Here is an 18,517-nt window from a genome sequence, read left to right as displayed (position 1 = left end):
TCTGGGGAAAACCCATATTGCTGTTTGTTCTGATTGAGCAGTAAAGAGCAGCTTTCTGTGGGGGAAAGCAGTGTTACAAGAGGAAGTATGGATAAGCCCTTAATCACCAGAAGAAGAGTTTGGATTTGATATCCCGCTTTATCACTACCCGAAGGAGTCTCAGAGCGGCTAACAATCTCCTTTCCCCTCCTCCCCCACAACAGACACCCTGTGAGGTGGGTGGGGCTGAGAGACTTCAGAGAAGTGTGACTAGCCCAGGGTCACCCAGCAGCTGCATGTGGAGGAGTGGAGACACGAACCCGGTTCCCCAGATTACGAGTCTACCGCTCTTAAGCACTATACCACAACAAGATGGCTAGAAATGTTTTTTTTTAAGAGCATGCCTCTGTGTGTGTGTGTTTGTTTGTTTTTTAAGTGGGTTTTGTATTTGCAGAATCATAGAGATTGAAGGGACCCCGAGGGTCATCTAGTTCAACCCCCTGCAATGCAGGACTCTCAGCTAAAGCATCCATGACAGATGGCCATCCAACTTCTGCTTAAAAACCTCCAGGGAAGAAGAGTCCACCACCTAGTGTGGGAGTCTGTTCCATTGCTGAACAGCTCTTACTGTCAGAAAGTTTTCCCAAATGTTTTCCAAATGTTCTGGTCAGATTACCCTAGTGCAAATGTGGAAACCAGGCCATGTCCCTTGGCTTACCGTCATGTCTAATGCAGAAATTGTGATTCCTTTTGCTCCAAACAAGCCATTGTTTTGGGCTTCCCAACTGTGGCTTGTTTAAGTGAAACGAACCACCAATTCTGACTCAAACATTACACTAGCCAAGGGCTCATGCACACTTCTGCTTGTCCCACTCTCAGTTTACTGCTGAATTGGAACAAATTTCAATCAGTTTCTCTGCAGATTGGTGATTGTTCCGATTCAGCAGCAAATAGTGAGTTTTCCTGAGTGGGACAAAAAACAAAACATAACCCTGCTTGGATCCATGCCTAGAAAGCACAGGACAACTGGAAAATCTCCTGGACCCATGTTTTGCAGACCCAGGACAAGCAGAAGTGTGGACGAGCCCCAAGCCAAGAGGGCTGGGCCACATTGCTATGTGCTCATTCACAATAAGCCATTAAACATGGCTTTACTGTGATGCGCAAAGCAGCCCCGTGGCTCCATCTTTTGCCATTCATGCTTCTATGACATCAAAGCTACCTACGAAGTGATGAGCCGCTTTTCCAGAGGTCCTGCTGCGTCATACATGGCCAGTCGGTCTCTGCATTCGGAGAGGGTCCATTCCAGGCGCAGCTTGATCATGTGGCCTTGGGGGCCATGGAGATGCCAGAGGCAGCTAGAGGCAAGGTAGTCTGGGCCCCTCAGCTTGAGCACAGCATCTTCCCTGATGTAGCTGTACCTGTAGCAACCTACAAAGAGAAGCAAAATTGCAGAGCGTCCCACTAGATGGGGGGGGGGGAGAGTTGTCTTGCAGAAAAGGGGTCTTACAGCACCACCATTGACATGCCTGCTCAGAATTAAGCCCCATTGAGTTCAATGGTGCTCATTTTGAGGAAAGTGGGTGTTCCTTTGGGAAGAAGGGCGGGATATAAATTCAAGAGATAAAATGTCACATTGGTTTATGGATTTTTAAAAACAAACCCTCTCACGCACATCAATGCAAGAAACATAAAATAAGGGAGAAATAAACAGCCTACCCAATGTGGATTTCAGGACTTTTATGTCTTTCACACTGGATTCTGTTAGAAAAAACACACATAAAGAAAAAAACCCACATGAGATCCTGCAAGACCAAAAACTAAAAACTCAAAAAATGCTAGAAACATCCACTCCATTCATTCCCAGCTTCCTTTTTCATGTTGTACTAGACACACCATAAATCGTTCCCCCCTTCCCATTATCAATAAGTGGTTGGACAGAATGCCAAACCATAGTTTAGCACTGTATGTATGAGCCAATCAGCTCAAGCACCCTCTTTTTATCTCCTCCTGCATGCTCCAGAAAAGGAGATTCAAAGCTTCTGGTTCCAACCCAATGGCACGGGATGGGCAGGGAGGCGTAGAACAAAATGCCCTCCCCCCAAATGTGCCCAGGGCCACTGTCCCCCCCCCAGCAACGCTACTGATTGTCTACACTGACTGGCAGCAGCTTTCCAGGTCCTACAGGTGAAACTCGGAAAACTAGAATATCGTTGAAAAGTGCATTTATTTCAGTAACGCAACTTAAAAGGTGAAACCAATATATGAGATAGATGTATGACATGCAAAGCAAGATATGTCAAGCCTTTATTTGTTGTAATTGTAATTATTTGTCGTTAGACGGGTCAATTATAAATGGAATGTAATTAATGAAATGTAATAGCAATGTTTATTTTTGTATTATTGTAACTATTTGTTTTATTACTGTGGAATTTCCAAAATAAAGCATTTGTAAAAATTAAAATAAAAATAAAAAATAAAAAGTTGCATTACTGAAATAAATGCACTTTTCGACAATATTCTAATTTTCCAAGTTTCACCTGTACATGGAGACACCAGGGATTGAACCTGGGACCTTCTACATGCAAAGCAGATGCTCTGCCACTGAGCTATGGCCATTTCCTGAATCAGGGCTAAATGGTACCAAAATTGGGGTGGGGATGCTGTAATCCAAAGGGATCAGTCATCAGGAGGATGCCTTAAGCAACTGAATGCCTTGTTCAGTAATCTCTACTACAAGTATTCCCACTGAACTGAATAAGCAGGTATTGAAACAAGAGGTGGGGAGGATGTGGGAAGAAAAGCAACCTGGGGTGAGTGATGTACAATGGAAGAGACACCGAGCTGTTCTTTAATGTCAGATGGCTTTGACAAGGGAAAGCAAAACAAAAGACAATTAAGTTGTTGGGTTTCCCCCCTTTACAGCTTTGTAAGAATAGAGATGAGTCAAAATAAGTGGAGTGGTGGGTGGGAATACTCCCAGATATCAGTCTTTAGAGGAGAGGAAATATTCTTGCACTTCCAGACTAGAGCACTTTAGCAATGCCAAATTATTGCACTTGTGCAAAGAAGTTGAAGTGGAACAGCCATTGTGATCCTGTATTGCACTCAAAGCAGTGCTTTATCCTAATTGTGGTCTCACAATGCTCCATTTCCATATCAAAGGCAAAGGGATTACACAGCTGGGCAGGGGCGTACCCAGGATCAAAACTAAGGGGGGGGGAGCCATGGTCGTTCAGGGGTGGGGCCAAGGCACAGGAGGGGAGGGGCCACAAAGTGGGAATGTGGGTGGGGCTACAGGGCCAGCGGGCCCGACGACTCTGCGGCGGCGGCTGCAGCCGCTAAATGAACCCGCTAAACTCTCTCACACGAAATTCCCCTGCTCTGAAGCAGGGCCGTCTCTAGGCCCGGGTCCAGTGGCGCGGGGCGCCAGGCCACCAGGGGCGCCGCTGTGCCCACTGAGAGGCGCGGCGGAGGCCGCCCCAGGCGCGCCTCTCAGCTGTTCATCGGCTTCAGGCTGCTTTCCGGAGGCGTGCGGGCCTGGAACCGCCTCCGCCGCACGCAGGGGCATCGCAACAGGGAGCGGGCAGCACCCCCTGGCCCAGGGCCGGCTCTACGGCCAGGCTGGGTTGCGCAGGGCTTCAGCCCTCCAGGCCGTAGCTGCGCAGTGAGCTGCGCCCGCTGTGCCAGAAAACGGGGCGGGGTGGGGGCACCAGAGGGATTCGTCACACCACGGTGCCAGGGCGCCAGGTATGCTTAAGACAGCCCTGCTCTGAAAACACCGCTCCCATCCATTTACGGCTAGCCAGCCCCCCTGAAAAACCCCTTTGGGCCCCGCTTTCCCTCCTCCAGGTCCCCCCGAAGCCTTGCCAGTTCCCACCCTATATATCTGGGATGAGGAAGGAGCTCAGAGGTCTGCTAGTCCTGGGGGGCCATCCCCCCATGGCCTGGGAGGATACTGGGGACCCCCCCCCCCGCCAAGCTGAGACCCTCAAAGAAGAAGAAGAATCTGCCACCGCCACCTCCCCATCGCAAGGGAGCAAAAGATGGGAAAGGTGGGGTGGCGCAGTGCAGGCGAGTGAGCGAGCCCCCCCTAGCTGCAACCCTACGGCGGCGGCGGCTCCCCCGCCCTCAACGCCCCTCTCTCGGCAGAGGCAGCAAGGGAGAGCAGCTGGGGGGGGCGCATTGCAAAGAAGGAAACAGCAGCCAATGCCCGGAGAGGGCAATGCACGCAGGGGGAGCAGAGAGCTGTGCCGCCCCCCAAGGCAGCTCCTTTCCTATTGCCGGGGGTGGAGGGCGGCGAGGAAGGGTCACTGCCGCTGGGCTACTCCTGCCCCCGGCAATCCAGCGCAAATGCCCCCACGCAGCTTCCTTGCAGCAGCCACAACCACCGCCTTCGGGCGCCGCCCCCCACTCCTCCTTTGCGGGCTTCTGCCCGCTGAGGCTGAACTGGCTCCTGTCGGTGCACTTCCTCTCCCGGCCCAGGAGGAGTCTCAGTAGCAACTCCTAACTCAGGGGGGGTAGGGGGTGCAGAGGGGGGAAGGGGGCAATTCCCAGCCCGCGGCACCGGCGGTCGCAGTGCAGCCTACCGGGAGGCAGAGTGCGGCAGCGGCTGCAACCAATGCAGGGAGCCACGTCTCCTTCGCTTGCCAGCCCAGCAGAACTCTTAGGTAGGAGAGGTTGCCGCCCGGCAGGGCTTTCCATTGGGAGGCATGAAGGCTTTAGTGGGCGGGAATTGGTGCAAATGTAGGCAGGGCGGGTACCAGCAGCGTGCACCAGCAGCGTTTCCTCCCCCCTCCCCTCCCCATAGCTGCCAAGTTATCCCTTTTTAAAAGGGATTTTCCCTTATGCTGAATAGGCTTCCTCGCGAGAAAAGGGAAAACTTGGCAGCTATGACACCATGTAATACGACAATTATCATAGCGAGGCTTCATTCTGAGGTACAAAAATCTTTATAGTTACCCATTAAATAATGAATCATGCCTCTCTGTACTTAGCATGGAAGGAAAGTAATGATTATCTCCAATTAGAGGGAAGTATTATTATTGTTATTTATACAGTACCACCAATGTGCATGGCAAGGCTGTGTATACAGCATGTATTTAAAGCACCCCCCCCCAAGAAACCTGGAAATTGTAGTTTATTAAGGATATGGGAATCACAGCTCTGTGAGGGAAAACCACAGCTCCCATGATTCTTTAGAGGTTGGGGAATGTGCTTTAAAAGTACCGTATTGGCCTGAACATAAGCACACTTTTTTCCCCTTCAAATTCCGGCCGTGAAAAATGAAAGCACGGCTTAAATTTGCGACCTTGCCAAAATGGGCTTTTACGATATTGCTGCTGAAACAGACATACGGTAAAATGAAACGGGTGTGAGTGCCTGCAGAATTTTAAGGGAGCGGCTTATATTCGGGTATTCTCTCCCCCCCCCTCTGAATTTTAAAGGTGCGGCTTATATTCAGGTGCAGCTTATATCCGGTAAGTTGTATACTCTGAAAGTGTGGGTTGCCGGCACCTGGGGCGGGGCGAGTGTTATGCCCCCCTGGTGGATTGGCAAGCTGGGGTGGAGGCATGGTGGGGGAGGAGCCCGTGTGGAGGGAAGGGTGAGCTGGTCTAACCTCATTGGCCAGCCCAGGAGGAGGGCGCATGTGAGAGTCCCTTGACTGGCCATGTGGAGAAGGAGGCACCGCCCCAGCCCCGAAGGCCCAGGCTGGGTGTGGCTTGCCTTCCCATGGCTCTGGAAGGCGGTAGGAGCTCAGCCACATTGAGGGAGCCTGGTTGTATGCCTCTCAGAATTTTGTGCCCAGGGCCACCGCCCTCTGCCCCCCCCCTACACTGATGTGAGTACCAGTTGCTGGAAACCACTGGAAGGGAGCGCATGCTTGGGCTCTGCTTGTGGACTTCCCATAGGGATCCAGTTTGCCGCTGTGAGAACAGGAATCTTGACTAGATGGGCCACTGGCCTGAAACGGCAGGGATCTCCAGGTGTTCTTATGATATAGAGAACAGAGGGAAGCAGCTTAGGTGGAAGGCTGAGATGTTCACCCTTGAACATACCAAATTCTCAGCAGCGTTGAAACATCCAAGTGGATTGCATGGGATTCTTATGTAAAAGCCACAGACATACGGAACAAAGGAAAGTACATCTATTTCTTACTCACTTAGACATCTGCTTATGTAACAAGCTGGATTGAAGCACTTGAACAGAAAGGTACAAAGGACGTGTATAACAAATGCAGAAACTGTTGGTTTCTATTCCTCTCACTGTGCAGTCACAAGACTGTGTTTATGGATTCCAAAGATTGTTGGAATCACGGGAGCAGATGTTTGCTGTTTCCGTTTGTTTTTTTCCTGCTTCTTCAGACTTTTCTCAGAGAGAGGAGACCTGCTTTCTTTTGTTCTGCCTTATACTTAGTAATAAAAGTAGCTTGTAGCACACACCTCTGCCTCAGTCCTTCTGCGTTTTACTCTGCAAGATATCTGAATATGTGCCCAGTGTCTGCAATGTCACCACAATGTCAGAGAGCCAGGCTGGAAACATTCCTGCGTTTTGCCTGGGGGATTCCCCCCACTGGCTTCCAACAGAAACATAATGTCAGGCAAAAGATGCAGGGTAACTTGGCTTTAAAGGCTTTATTTATATTTACAGGGCCGTCTCTAGGCCTGGGTCCGGTGGCGCGGGGCGCCAGGCCACCAGGGGCGCCGCTGCGCCCGCTGAGAGGTGCGGCAGCGGCCGCCCCAGGCGTGCCTCTCAGCTGTTCAGCGGCTTCAGGCCGCTCTCCGGAGGCACGCGGGCCTGGGGCCACCTCCGTTGTGGGCAGGGGCGTCTGGGTTGCGCAGGGCTCCGGCCCTCCAGGCGGCAGCCGTGCTGCGTGCTGTGCCCGCCTGCCGTGTTGGGAAACGGGGCGGGGGCACCGGAGGGATCCGTCGCACCACGGCGCCAGGGCACCAGTTATGCTTAAGACGGCCCTGTATATTTATAAGGTTCATCCTAAGAGTGTGGGGGGGGGCATTACAGCCTTATGCATTTTCTCTTGCCCATGCACAATTATATTGCCTCACTTTTTAATATAAAATGTGTTGTAACATTATGCGTTCAGTGTATTGTGCAAAATGGATGCACCAGTAAGTCTGAGCCCAATATGGCTACCTATGTGATGGAAATTGAAGATTATTCAGAAGCTCCAGATAACATAATCTATTGTAATCCCATTGAGATTTGACAGTGGGTTTGAGACTTGGCGATGCCAGGGCATAGCCTTTGTCACTTAGGTAGGTTGGAATGTGTCCTTCTGCTCTTTGCTAAGTGTGATTTGCAAAATTATAATACACAAATTACTTAGAGCTGAGCAGCGTCACGCAGAACGCCTCAGGAATGGAAAAAACTGTAAATAAAAGATAATGATGAATGATGACAATTTCTTAGCAGGGAGATTTTCGGAAGCATAAAGAGTTGGTCTCATTTAACATTTTTGCGAGTGGTGAGGTAGAGAAATTAGAAACCAAAATCCTTTCATTGACATGTTCGATGGCAAAAGGGACAAGCATCTGATATACAAAGAGCTAATAAGGCCAGTTTTATGGGCAGGCACAATGCACTGAAATAGGAATGATTGTTAAAAACAGGCAAATATTAGAGTTGTAGTGCAAATGCATCAGTTTTATTTCATTTAACTGTTTGTCATGGGGTTTTGTTTCGTTTTTGGAAACAAGCCAGGTTTCAAGATGATTCCGAGAATATTCTGTTCAAATCCCAACTCTTCCCACCGCTAGCTACTAAAACTCCCAGCAATTTTCTGCGCTCTCTGAAAAGAGGGAATGAGTGTTTCACCACTTTAAATTGGTAGTGTAGAAGTGAGAGTGAAGGAACACAGATTGGCAAAACACAGTCAACTTTTCCACAGGGGAACATTGCAAAGTATACTGTAACAGCGCCGTCTTAAGCGCCCCTGTCGCCATGGTGCGCCGTTTCCCGGCACGGTGGGCGGGCAGGCAGGCACAGCGTGATCTCTCCGGCGCCCTCCCACCCCGTTTCCCAGCGCGGTGGGCAGGTGGGCGCCGCGCGCAGCTGTGCAGCGGACCGGCGGACCGGCCGGCCAGCGGGCGGCCGCAGCTCGCGGCGCCCTCCTGGCGGGACGGCGCCATGGTGCCCTGCGCCACTGGGGGTCTACGACGAGCCGGCCCTGTACTGTAACAAGAGGAAGGCAAAACTGTTGAAAGAGACTTTGACATGGCAGTTTGCTGTGAGGTGCAATGCAATGCAATGCAATGTGATGGGTGGTGGTGGTGGGAAGGTTTAGGAGGATGTTTAAAGTCTATCTGCCAGCAAGTGCAATTCAGTCTTGGGAACAGGTTTCCATTGTGGGTGGTACCTGTTCTTTTTAATTGCTACATCTAGCAAGCTGATCTGCACTCACCATTATCCATGATAGATTAGGTCCTGTGCATATCCTCTAAGTAACACAGGAGTGGGGAACCAACTTGTGGCTTTCCAGATGTTGTTGAGCTACAGCTCCCATCATCCCTGCGGACTGTCCCTGTTGCCTGGGACTGATGGGATTGGGAATCCTACCGCATCTGGAGAGCTACTAGTTTCCTTCCCATGCCTCTAAAAGATGGCTGATCAGATGTGACAGCCAGTTGATCATTGAAAAGCGGACAATGCTGACCATCTGTTTGGAGGGTCAGTGAGCATGTTAAGATTTTCGCATGCAAAGATCTGGGAATGGTGATACTATCTCAAGCAAAGAGGGGATACAGTGGTACCTTGGGTTAAGAACTTAATTCGTTCCGGAGGTCCGTTCTTAACCTGAAACTGTTCTTAACCTGAGGGACCACTTTAGCTAATGGGGCCTCCCGCTGCCGCCACGCAGTCGTCATGCGATTTCTGTTCTCATCCTGAAACAAAGTCCTTAACCCGAGGTACTATTTCTGAGTTAGCAGAGTCTGTAACCTGAAGTGCCTGTAACCTGAGCTACCACTGTACTTCTGTTGGATAAGGTATGAGATATATATTATAGTATGGTACATCTTCATTTTTACAAGTGGCCCAGGATGCAGCCAGATAATCAGCTGTTCAGATAAACAAGGAAAATCACATAACTTTGCCACTTGGGTCAATGGAACCTTGAAGAATTTTAAGCACTGTGACACCTGTTGTTGTTGTTGTTGTTGTTGTTGTTGTTGTTGTTGTTGTTGTTGTTATAAAAATTAGGACTCTATCACATGCTTTCTTTGAGGAAGATTTATAAATCTTCAGAAGGCATTCCTTTCAAAGAGGGGAATCATTGGGTTGGATGTAGACTCAGTTATGCTTAGATGAGAAATCGAAGAATTTGTCAAATCTGCTTTCTCATATTTCCAGTTTTGCCACATTTCCACATCAGTTTGCAAATTTGTTCAAAATGAGAATCCTCACGGAAGTCCACCATTATTTTAGTGTGCATATCTCCTACGATACAAATTTGCAAACATTTCCCCTTCATATAATGCTTTTTTTGTACATTTTAATCCACACTCCCCCCCCTAACATAAGCATTTTTGCTCACAGTTATTTGGTTGGAGAAGTACAAAGCCAATTTTGGAAAATTGGAAACCTTGAAGGATAGTTGTGTTTCAGTTCATGCATTGTTTACATTGTTCACATTGGATAGGACTACATTAAAATGCAAATTGAATTTCTCCCTCATCCCTAGAGTAGACCCACTGAAATAAATGGGATTTAAGTTAGTCATGATTTCCTCTGGTCTAATCCAAGCATGACTAAGTCTGGATCCATCTCACTGCATCTTTCCTTTCTTGGTCTTATATTGTCAGCATCCTATCCTGCTGACAGACACACTCACTCCACCCTGTGTTTCCTCCCATCTCTTTCTTCTGTGGAGTCAGGCAATCTCTCCCCCCCCCCCAGACTATATAGGTATCATAGGCAGCTCTTCCTTCTTGGAAGTACAAACTGCACATATGTGATCAGTACTCACCTAGCAAAACCAAGGATTCTGGGTCAACCTTGTATTCTGTCTGGTATGAGAGGTGTCCTGTTCTATCGATGCTGCCAAGAAGCTCTTTGTAGAGTGTGGCATTCACTTTCTCCGCAGTCATCTCCTTGTGTTGCCCTTTGGGGACTTGAAGGGCGAACCAGAAGAAGCATGTCAGAGATCCCTCCCTAGCAAATGGAGAAAACAAATGGATTTTGAAATTTATTTCAAAATTCATTCAACAAAATTTATATAAGGCTTGAGTGCAAGAAAGCCTCTATGTGGTTTACAGGAAGTATTAAAAGCATTGATAATTTTCCCTCAAAGCATTTAAAAATAATTAAAATTAACAATAGAAAAAATTAAAACGTGGAAACATCTACATGCCTGGATAGGCTTGCTAAACAAAAAGGTAAAGGTGCCGAAAAATGTTCAATGAAGGGCCTGCCTGATTTCAATTGGCAGAGATGGTCCATGTGCAGGTGCTGCCACACTAAAAGATCAATTTCTTACAACTGCAGAGTCTCATGCGGCACCTGTAACAGCACCAGTTTTGTAGATCAAAGCGGTCGAATGGGCACATGTAGGGTGAGGTGCTCCTGCAAGCAAACTGTTCCCAATACATTAAAGGCAATGTTAACATCCTGAACTTGACCCAGTAGCATATCAGTAGCCAGTGCAGATCTCTGAACAGAGGTGTTACATGCTGACAAGGCCTCCCTTCTGTCAGCAATTGTGCTGCAGCATTTGCTATTTCTGGGTCAAGTTCAAGGGAAGCCCACATAAAGTGCACTGCGGTCATCCAGTCTTGATGTCACCAATGCCTGGTCTATTGTGGTCAGCCTCTCCTGCGTTAGGAACAGTCAAAGTGGCCATACTAGGCACAGCTGGAAAAGACACTTCTAGTGACTATGGCTACCTGGCCTCCAGTGAAAACTCTGGACACCAATGCACCCCCAGACGGCTCCTTCACAGGAAGCGCAACCCCACCCAGGGCAGGCAATGGACCAATTGGGATTCAAGCCCGGTTTATTTTCCCTCATCCACCCCACTGCTCTGTCCAGACACAGGTCAGGGGCCTACACAGCATTTCTTGATTCAGATGTTATGGAGAAATGGAGCTGAATGTTACCAGCCTATTGAGGGCACCTTGCCCCAGAACTCCCAATGAGCGCTCTCTGCAGCTTCAAATAAATACAGTGGTACCTCAGGGTTACAGACGCTTCAGGTTACAGACGCTTCAGGTTACAGACTCTGCTAACCCAGAAATAGTACCTCGGGTTAAGAACTTTGCTTCAGGATGAGAACAGAAATTGTGCTCTGGTGGCGCGATGGCAGCAGGAAGCCCCATTAGCTAAAGTGGTACCTCAGGTTAAGAACAGTTTCAGGTTAAGAACGGACCTCCAGAACGAATTAAGTTCTTAACCCAAGGTACCACTGTATTAAATAGCAATGAGAATAAAGCTTCTTCCTTTCCATTTGCGCATCTTAAATTAGATGGGACCACAAGAGTCATCTAGTCCAATGCAATGCAGGTATCCTTTTGACCAACATGGGGCTCAAACCCACGGCCCTGAGGTTAAGAGTCTCATGCTTTACCAGCTGAGCTATCCCAGCTTCAAGAGTGGAGATCATGCTGCTGCTTCTGCAGCTAGCGAAACATTTCCAGCTTTAAGGTGTATTAACCCAAAGTCATGACCGATAATCATTTGGGGGCAAGTATGGCAGGTTCTTCATCTCTGTAAAATAAACACATGGCAACTTCTAAGGGCAGCTTTCAAAGAGGCTAATAAGGCTTCACTCACCCAAAGGCATAGACAGTGCTGGAGTTGTAGTAAGGAGCCAAATCGGTGGCATGGATGAGGTCTTTCAGCTGTAAAAAAAAATGCTCTCTAATTACCAGACAATGGTGTCATCATAAAATAATACCCAGTCTCTCTCACAATATAATTCACCTATCATTCAGCATTCAGGCATGAACCAGTACTGTATTGCCACATTTATCTTTACCAACTCTGCTCTAGAAATGCATCATGAAAAAGAAACAATTGCTATAATGTAAGCAGCAATGCAATGCATTTGACAGTAGCGGGGAAGATTGTGACCAGGTGAGCTGTGTGCCTGGCCTGCTCAGTCTGCTGTCTAGGTGCTAACCGTGTCAATAGGCCATGTCTGCTGTTGTTGCTGCTTTCCCATCTAATGGATCTTTATCTGTAAACTGGACTTGGGCGTTTCAAATAGAGGACACCTTAAAATAGAGGACTGTCCTCTGTAAAGTAGGCCGCTTGGCTACCTATGGCTGCTTATGTGCCTTTTGTTGCAGACTGAAATGTAGAAATTTGGCAGACGGGGCTTTCCCTGCTGGGGAAACCCAATAATGGCTATGGGGAAGTTGCAACTTAAACTGCTTTGAACGATACTAGAGGAGGACCCATAGAGACGCTGGCAGTTCTGCACACTAATAGCCTCTGTACTAATGCCTCACACTAACACCATCTGTAGCTCATGAAGTCGTGCCCCTACCATCTTCTGAGTCTTTGTTGTCTCTGACCAGAAGCCTCTGGATTCCATCCGCCCATGATCCAGGGAAAACTGTCGATTAAGGATCCTCAGGCTGCCCGAGTAGAAGTGTAGGGATGTTGTGTGGCGTGGTCTGTAGTCTGCCGGGAAGACAAGACACAGGGATGAGTTCCATACAGTGGAACCAAGATACCACATGGGCTCTCACTGCACCACACTTAAAATGGACAGACTTCATTCAGACAACTCTGTCAAAGGAGCCAGGCTGGTGCGGAAGGGTGAGATCCAAGTAAAAAATGGCAGGCCCTCATCTGTAAAGCATGTTTTTGGCCACCCTAATGAAGCCTGCAGAATGAAGTAGTATTAGAATGGACAGTACCATTTCAGACTGTAGGTGGGGGAGTGGAGCATTGGATCCCCTGCCACATTCTAAGCTGGGCTGGCTTGCGCTGGCCAGGGTGCTAAATTGAGCAGGCGGGGGGAGGAAGCCAAGTCCCTCCCTCCCTCCCTCCCTCCCTGTTACACCTGCTGCCTGGTGCATAGCTAAGGGTCTGTGGGGCTTTTGAACCAGTGGATCCAAAGAATCTGGTGCCCAGCCCATTCTTGTTGCAGGGCTTCCTGCTTGTACCAGCTTCCTGCATACTATGGTGCAACAGGATCCTCTGCTGGGAAGGAGAAACAAGAGGGAAAAATGAATGCCAAGGAGGATGAAAAACAGATGAAGAGAAAGGGAAGGAAGGAAGGAAGGAAGGAAGGAAGGAAGGAAGGAAGGAAGGAAGGAAGGCACTTTTAAAAAAAATTATTCCCATGCATTTCAAAAACATCAATCTGTTTATCAAGGGTTTTTTAAAATCAAATTTACAAAACTATATATTCAATAAATTCCGGATTACAGAATTGTATAGCGAGCATAGGAACAGAGGTAGCTGGAGCAGAGGAGACAGACTCCTCGCTAAACTCTGTGTTGTCTACACCAATAATGGGGAACCTTTGTCCTGTAAGCAACCTTAGGCCCATATTGGCCCTTTGAGCCGCCCTATACCTGACATCAGGCAAAGGGCAGGTAAGGACATGGCTGGGCCAAAAGGGAATTTGCAGGCACTGCTGATCAGCTGGTTGTTGGGGCTTGCAAAGCGCTGCACCAGGATTTTGCAAATACCACCGATCAGACAGTCTACTCTGCCCGGCAGTGACTCTCCAGGGTTTCAGACAGGGGGCACTCCCAGCCCTACCTGGAGATGCTGGGGATTAAGAATGGGACCTTGTGCATGCAAGGCAGATGCTCTAGCACTGAGTCTTGTCCCTCCCCCACTTTAAAAAGTCAGCCCCCATCATTACTGTGCTATATTGAACGAATTTGGCAGTACTTAGCCATAATATAAATAAGACTTCAGCATACTGTATTTAATTAAACCACATGTAACTGTTTAATTCCTGAAATCTTTAAACTCATTGTCATAATATGTCAAGTGTAACTTACTTAGAATCTCCTTTCTTTCATGTATAATAAAATTCAAAACTTGTATCTTTCAGTGCTTCTTGGGGAAAAATGCTCGGGGCAACTTCTCTTGATGCTTACCTAAGCAGATTAAAATGTAACCATCCCAACTGGATATATATCAGATTCTTCCTCTAGCCAGCTATCTATAATTAAGGTATATTAGCATATTTTGTGATAATGCTGGACCTAGATGCTTCCATGATGGTGCGGTGAACTGATTGTGTGACTGTTTCAACCTTCCCATGAAGCTGACCTGTACCTCAGCTGCAAATTCCCCCTCAAACCATTTTTAAGTGACATACAATCACTTCACCATTCAGCCACATGAAAGAGGAGTTGACTTCACCATGTCAAAAGTGAGCGGCAAACAGGAGGGCTTAAGCCAGATCAGGAAGTGTCTTTGAGATGCTTGAACTGACCTCACTCCTCCACCATGCTGCATTGGCAACAGGGATGTCATTTTTCTCCCTCAGTTTCCCATTTTCCCATTCATACGTTCAGTTCTCCACGTGTGTGTGTGTGTGTGTGTGTGTGTGTGTGTGTGTGTGTGTGTTATTGTGTGGTTGTGTTTTTTTTACAGTCCTCATGAAAATTCGTTAAGAGTTTTGTGTGAAGTCCTACTGTACGCAATCTTTTATGTTATTTGCAGTAAGACACACATTTAGATGCACACTTCTGTATATGCGTTTTTGTGTACCTTACTTGTCTAGAGAGTTGCCAAATTGCCAAACTGGGATAAGTATGAATTTCGAAGGATCATTGTGTTTCGCTTCCTGAATTGTTTTGGAAAGCGCGAATCAGGCAAGTTCACATTTAAATGTGGACTGAATGGGATTTCTCCCCCCATCCCAGATCACCAACCATCCCAGAGAAGAACAACGGAAGACTCAAACAGTTACCTATGAAATACCAAGTTAGCGCTCCAGCGCCGCCCAGCAGCACCAAGACTACCCAGAGTGGGATGCACTGCTGGCAGTTACAGAGTCTACGCTTGTGTCCTTGGTGAGGCTGCACCTCTGAATGGTCCTCCTGCTCCTCTCCCTCCATTGTGGACAACCTATCAAACAAGCAAAGCAAGGATCAGCCTCCTCTCCATTCTCCATAGCTGAGGTTCTATTCTGTTCTCCCATGAGAACATGCAGCCAAAGTCTGTTCCAGTTGTGGACCATCTTCACCAAACCATCACAATAAAACCATGACGACTTAGTGGAAAGGTGGGTTCAAAGCTTCCTCTATTTTATGCCATTTCTATAAGTTCACAGCTGTATATCCTACACATTCCCATCCCAATCTGCAGCAACCATCAGACAGAGTGCATTTTAAAATAAATTTAATAGTCATACATCTTACCACAGCGGGGAAGACTGTGATCAGGGGACCTGTGCTCCTGGCCAGTCTGCTGCCCAGGTCTAACTGCTGATGGGTGAGTTCAGGCCCCTGCTGTCCCCTTCCTAGGTCCTTTATCTTTAAATTGGACTTGGACCCAACAGCCACTCAAATAGAGAACCCCTTAAAATAGACGGCCTATTTTAGGGATATGTGGCCTTTTGTTAGACTAAAAGCCTGCTCCGATCCAATCAGGAGTTAACTGTCACAAATGTCAATAATAAGCACGTAAGACACGGGTGTCAGAGACAAGGTCCGCGGGCCTAATCCGGCCCGCCAGACCTCGTGCTGTGGCCCGCTGCCCGCCGCCCGCCGCTCTGACTATGTTTCTGCTTTCAGAGCTAGTTATTACTTACATTATTACAAAAAACAGTAATAATTGAATGCAATGACAATAATTTATTATAATAAAGAGTGGACACATAGTCCTACAGATACAACCGGCCCTTTGAGGGTGACCAAACTGCTGATGTGGCCCCCGATGAATTTGAGTTTGACACCCCTGACGTAAGATGTCAGTGGGGCAAAACAGCAACACCTGGCCTCCATTTGAGGCTTCTCAGGGATGGCCCGATACTTTTTGTTGCCTGTACAGGTAATGCCCTCCATCCCACCAGAGGGCAACAGGCTAGATTAGGGGATGCAGGGCAGAGCATATGACACACACAATTCTTCTGTCCGGCTCCCTGCCCCCTAGCATCTGCTGCCTGAGGTGTCTGTCTCATTCTGCCCAATGACAGAACCAGCCTTGTGCTTTGAGTTAAATGTGGCAGACCGAGGGGGAAAAGAAGCAACAAAACACAAATATACCGTATGTGCATACCAGCCCCTCCCTAACCCAATGACCTCCATATGGCTTTGATTATATATTATGACTCGCATCAGCCCTAGCTGGCACAACCATTGGTTGGCAGATAATGGTAGCCGTGGTCTAAAACATCTGGAAAGCACCAGATCGGGGAAGGCCAGTGTGCTGCCTTTCAGATGTTGTGGACCACAACTCCCATCGCAGTATAGCCAATGATAATGTTGCAGTCCACATTGCCTACCCCTACCACGAACAAGGCTATAATACGACATCAAAAAAGTGCTAGCGCTTTGATTAAGCTACAAAAACGAGGAATGAGATCGGCTTTACCATCTATATACCTCTCAAATCTTCACACACTTGACAATAAAATGGATGATCTGCACCTTATTAATCAAGAAAACTCAGGGGAACTTTGATATGCTAAAGAGGAGGGTTCGAGGAAAGGAGACAGAAATTTGTACAACCAAGCTAGGAGCGCACTGACGAAGGAGATTATAGTGGCAAAACGAACCTATGATTCGGACTCAATTCTCAAACATGTCTCGGCTACTCTTTGGAAGAATTTACCGAACATTTCTGAATATAAGAGAACATCTTTTTACTGAATATAAGAGAACATATTCTTCTGCTCTGGAGAGTCAAAAATTGGCAAACGACCTGAATCAGTTTTATAGCAAAGTCAAGCATTATCAACTAGAGCAATTCACTCGGCGCCAGAGGCACCAACAACCACCTCACAACCTGTTCTGAAGTCACTACAGGGACAGAAGGCAAAAGCTCCAGGCGCAGTCGGAGTGGTTCCTCTTTGCTTGAAATAGTGTTCTGATCTGCACACTCCGATCCTTACACAGATATTTAACAGATATTTTGTATAAAGTGCGTTTACATTGTAAAATTAGCCAAAGCAAATTCCAAGTATGTAAGTACTTGGCGAATAAATTACTATTCTATTCTATTCTAAACCTATTTCTGACACAATAATGCAGTTGTTCCTGATAAATCACAGCACTAATCACTCGCTTCTCACATTCATGGCCAGCAAAGTCAGAATGAAAAGAATGGATATCCATGGAGGGGAGGCAAGGGGCCAATCGCTCCCCAAAAATGAACCATAGCCTCCAAATTCCCGGCTTTCATTTTAAAAGAACGGGTAAGTTTCTATCAATTGTAGAACCTGAGATAGGTGACAAAATGTACAGACTCTATTCTTATCACTTTTTGATAGAAACTAGCCTCTTTCCTCCTTTCAGTGCTTTTACTTTGCCAATTGCCACATTCCCCCAGAAAAAATCCTGTGGATGCCCATCATGTGAAGCCCCATGTTTTCCCTCAGTAGCTTTTTCCTACAGCCTCTGCACCAACAAATCCATAAGGAGGCGGCTTGGGCTGCACTCTATAGCCACCTGTAGCCCAGCATCAGAACTCCAAGCCTCTTCTTCCTCCCTTGGAAGAGAAATCTTAAATATCAGCACGATCCCAAAATGACAGGCCTACCTTTGTAGCTTCCCGCTGTGGTTGTGGCCTGGTGCAGTCTCATCTGAAATCACACACACACACACACACACACACACACACACAAACACACACACACGAACGAATGTAAATACTGAGCAGGATTGAATATTTACTTAAGCCCAAGGTCTTCCTTGTGACCAGTCTGTCGCCCAATGTTTTTTGCCCTCTGTTTTTGGCCTTTGCCCTATTCCAAATCAGCACTGAAAGCTGTGCTTAAATGATCTCATGCCACATCACTCTTCCTCACAAATTCTTCTTTGTCGCTCAACAGCTTATGTGAAGCTAGTGCCCTAAAGACCCTCTTGGGTGTTAAGAATGGCAGTGGGGAGGCCTTCTCGGTAGTTTCACTGCCCTGGGAAATTCAGCAGTGTGGCATCTCAGCAGAAGACATTCTCTGTGGCAGCCCCTAAATCTGGCATCTTGGCTGTATAGCTTTCACTACATGCTGAAGACACACCTCTTTTCCTGGGCTTTTGACACCCGTGCAAGATGTTTTGGGACCTACTCTAGAGTTTTGATTGTAAATTGTGTGTGTGTGTTTGTGCATGTGTGTGTGTGCATATATGACTTGGTGTTGGAGGGCAGTTAAAAATCGTAATAATAATAATAATAATAATAATAATAATAATAATAATAATGTTTTTCCCAATGAAAAACCATCCCCTTACCTATTTGATATCTTTCATTCCATGAGAATATTGTAGCAATTCTTCTTACCAAAAGCTGAAGACATTGTAGCTTTTCAAATGGGAGAGTGCAGGAGGAGAGCACTTGGGGAGAGTGGGGAAGGGCAGTTTGGAGGATAACAGCTTGCAAGATGTGGAAC

The 18,517-nt window shown here is 47.3% G+C and overlaps 1 protein-coding gene across 3 annotated transcripts in view; it reads right to left on the bottom strand.

Moving 5' to 3' along the window:
• The window catches only part of TMPRSS6 (transmembrane serine protease 6), a 35,142-nt gene extending 17,353 nt beyond the window's left edge, over positions 1-17,789 (bottom strand). The window contains exons 1-7 of one of the 3 annotated variants that reach the window (XM_035127073.3): positions 17,671-17,789; positions 14,879-15,036; positions 12,482-12,618; positions 11,764-11,831; positions 9,962-10,146; positions 1,699-1,740; positions 1,206-1,410 (exon numbers count right to left, since the gene is read on the bottom strand). In XM_035127073.3, coding sequence (XP_034982964.1) covers positions 1,206-1,410; positions 1,699-1,740; positions 9,962-10,146; positions 11,764-11,831; positions 12,482-12,618; positions 14,879-15,026 — 785 coding nt within the window. In that variant the 5' untranslated portion in view covers positions 15,027-15,036; positions 17,671-17,789. The remainder of the gene's footprint in view (positions 1-1,205; positions 1,411-1,698; positions 1,741-9,961; positions 10,147-11,763; positions 11,832-12,481; positions 12,619-14,878; positions 15,037-17,670) is intronic. The other 2 variants (XM_035127072.3, XM_088652103.1) reach the window with 2 other exon arrangements.
• Positions 17,790-18,517: the final 728 nt, after the last annotated feature.

The sequence above is a fragment of the Zootoca vivipara genome, chromosome 9, assembly GCF_965207765.1.
Source record: "Zootoca vivipara chromosome 9, rZooViv2.hap1.1, whole genome shotgun sequence".
Lineage (NCBI taxonomy): Eukaryota > Metazoa > Chordata > Lepidosauria > Squamata > Lacertidae > Zootoca > Zootoca vivipara.
Note: the sequence above shows the minus strand (reverse complement) of the source record. Positions and strands in the feature narration are given on the sequence as shown.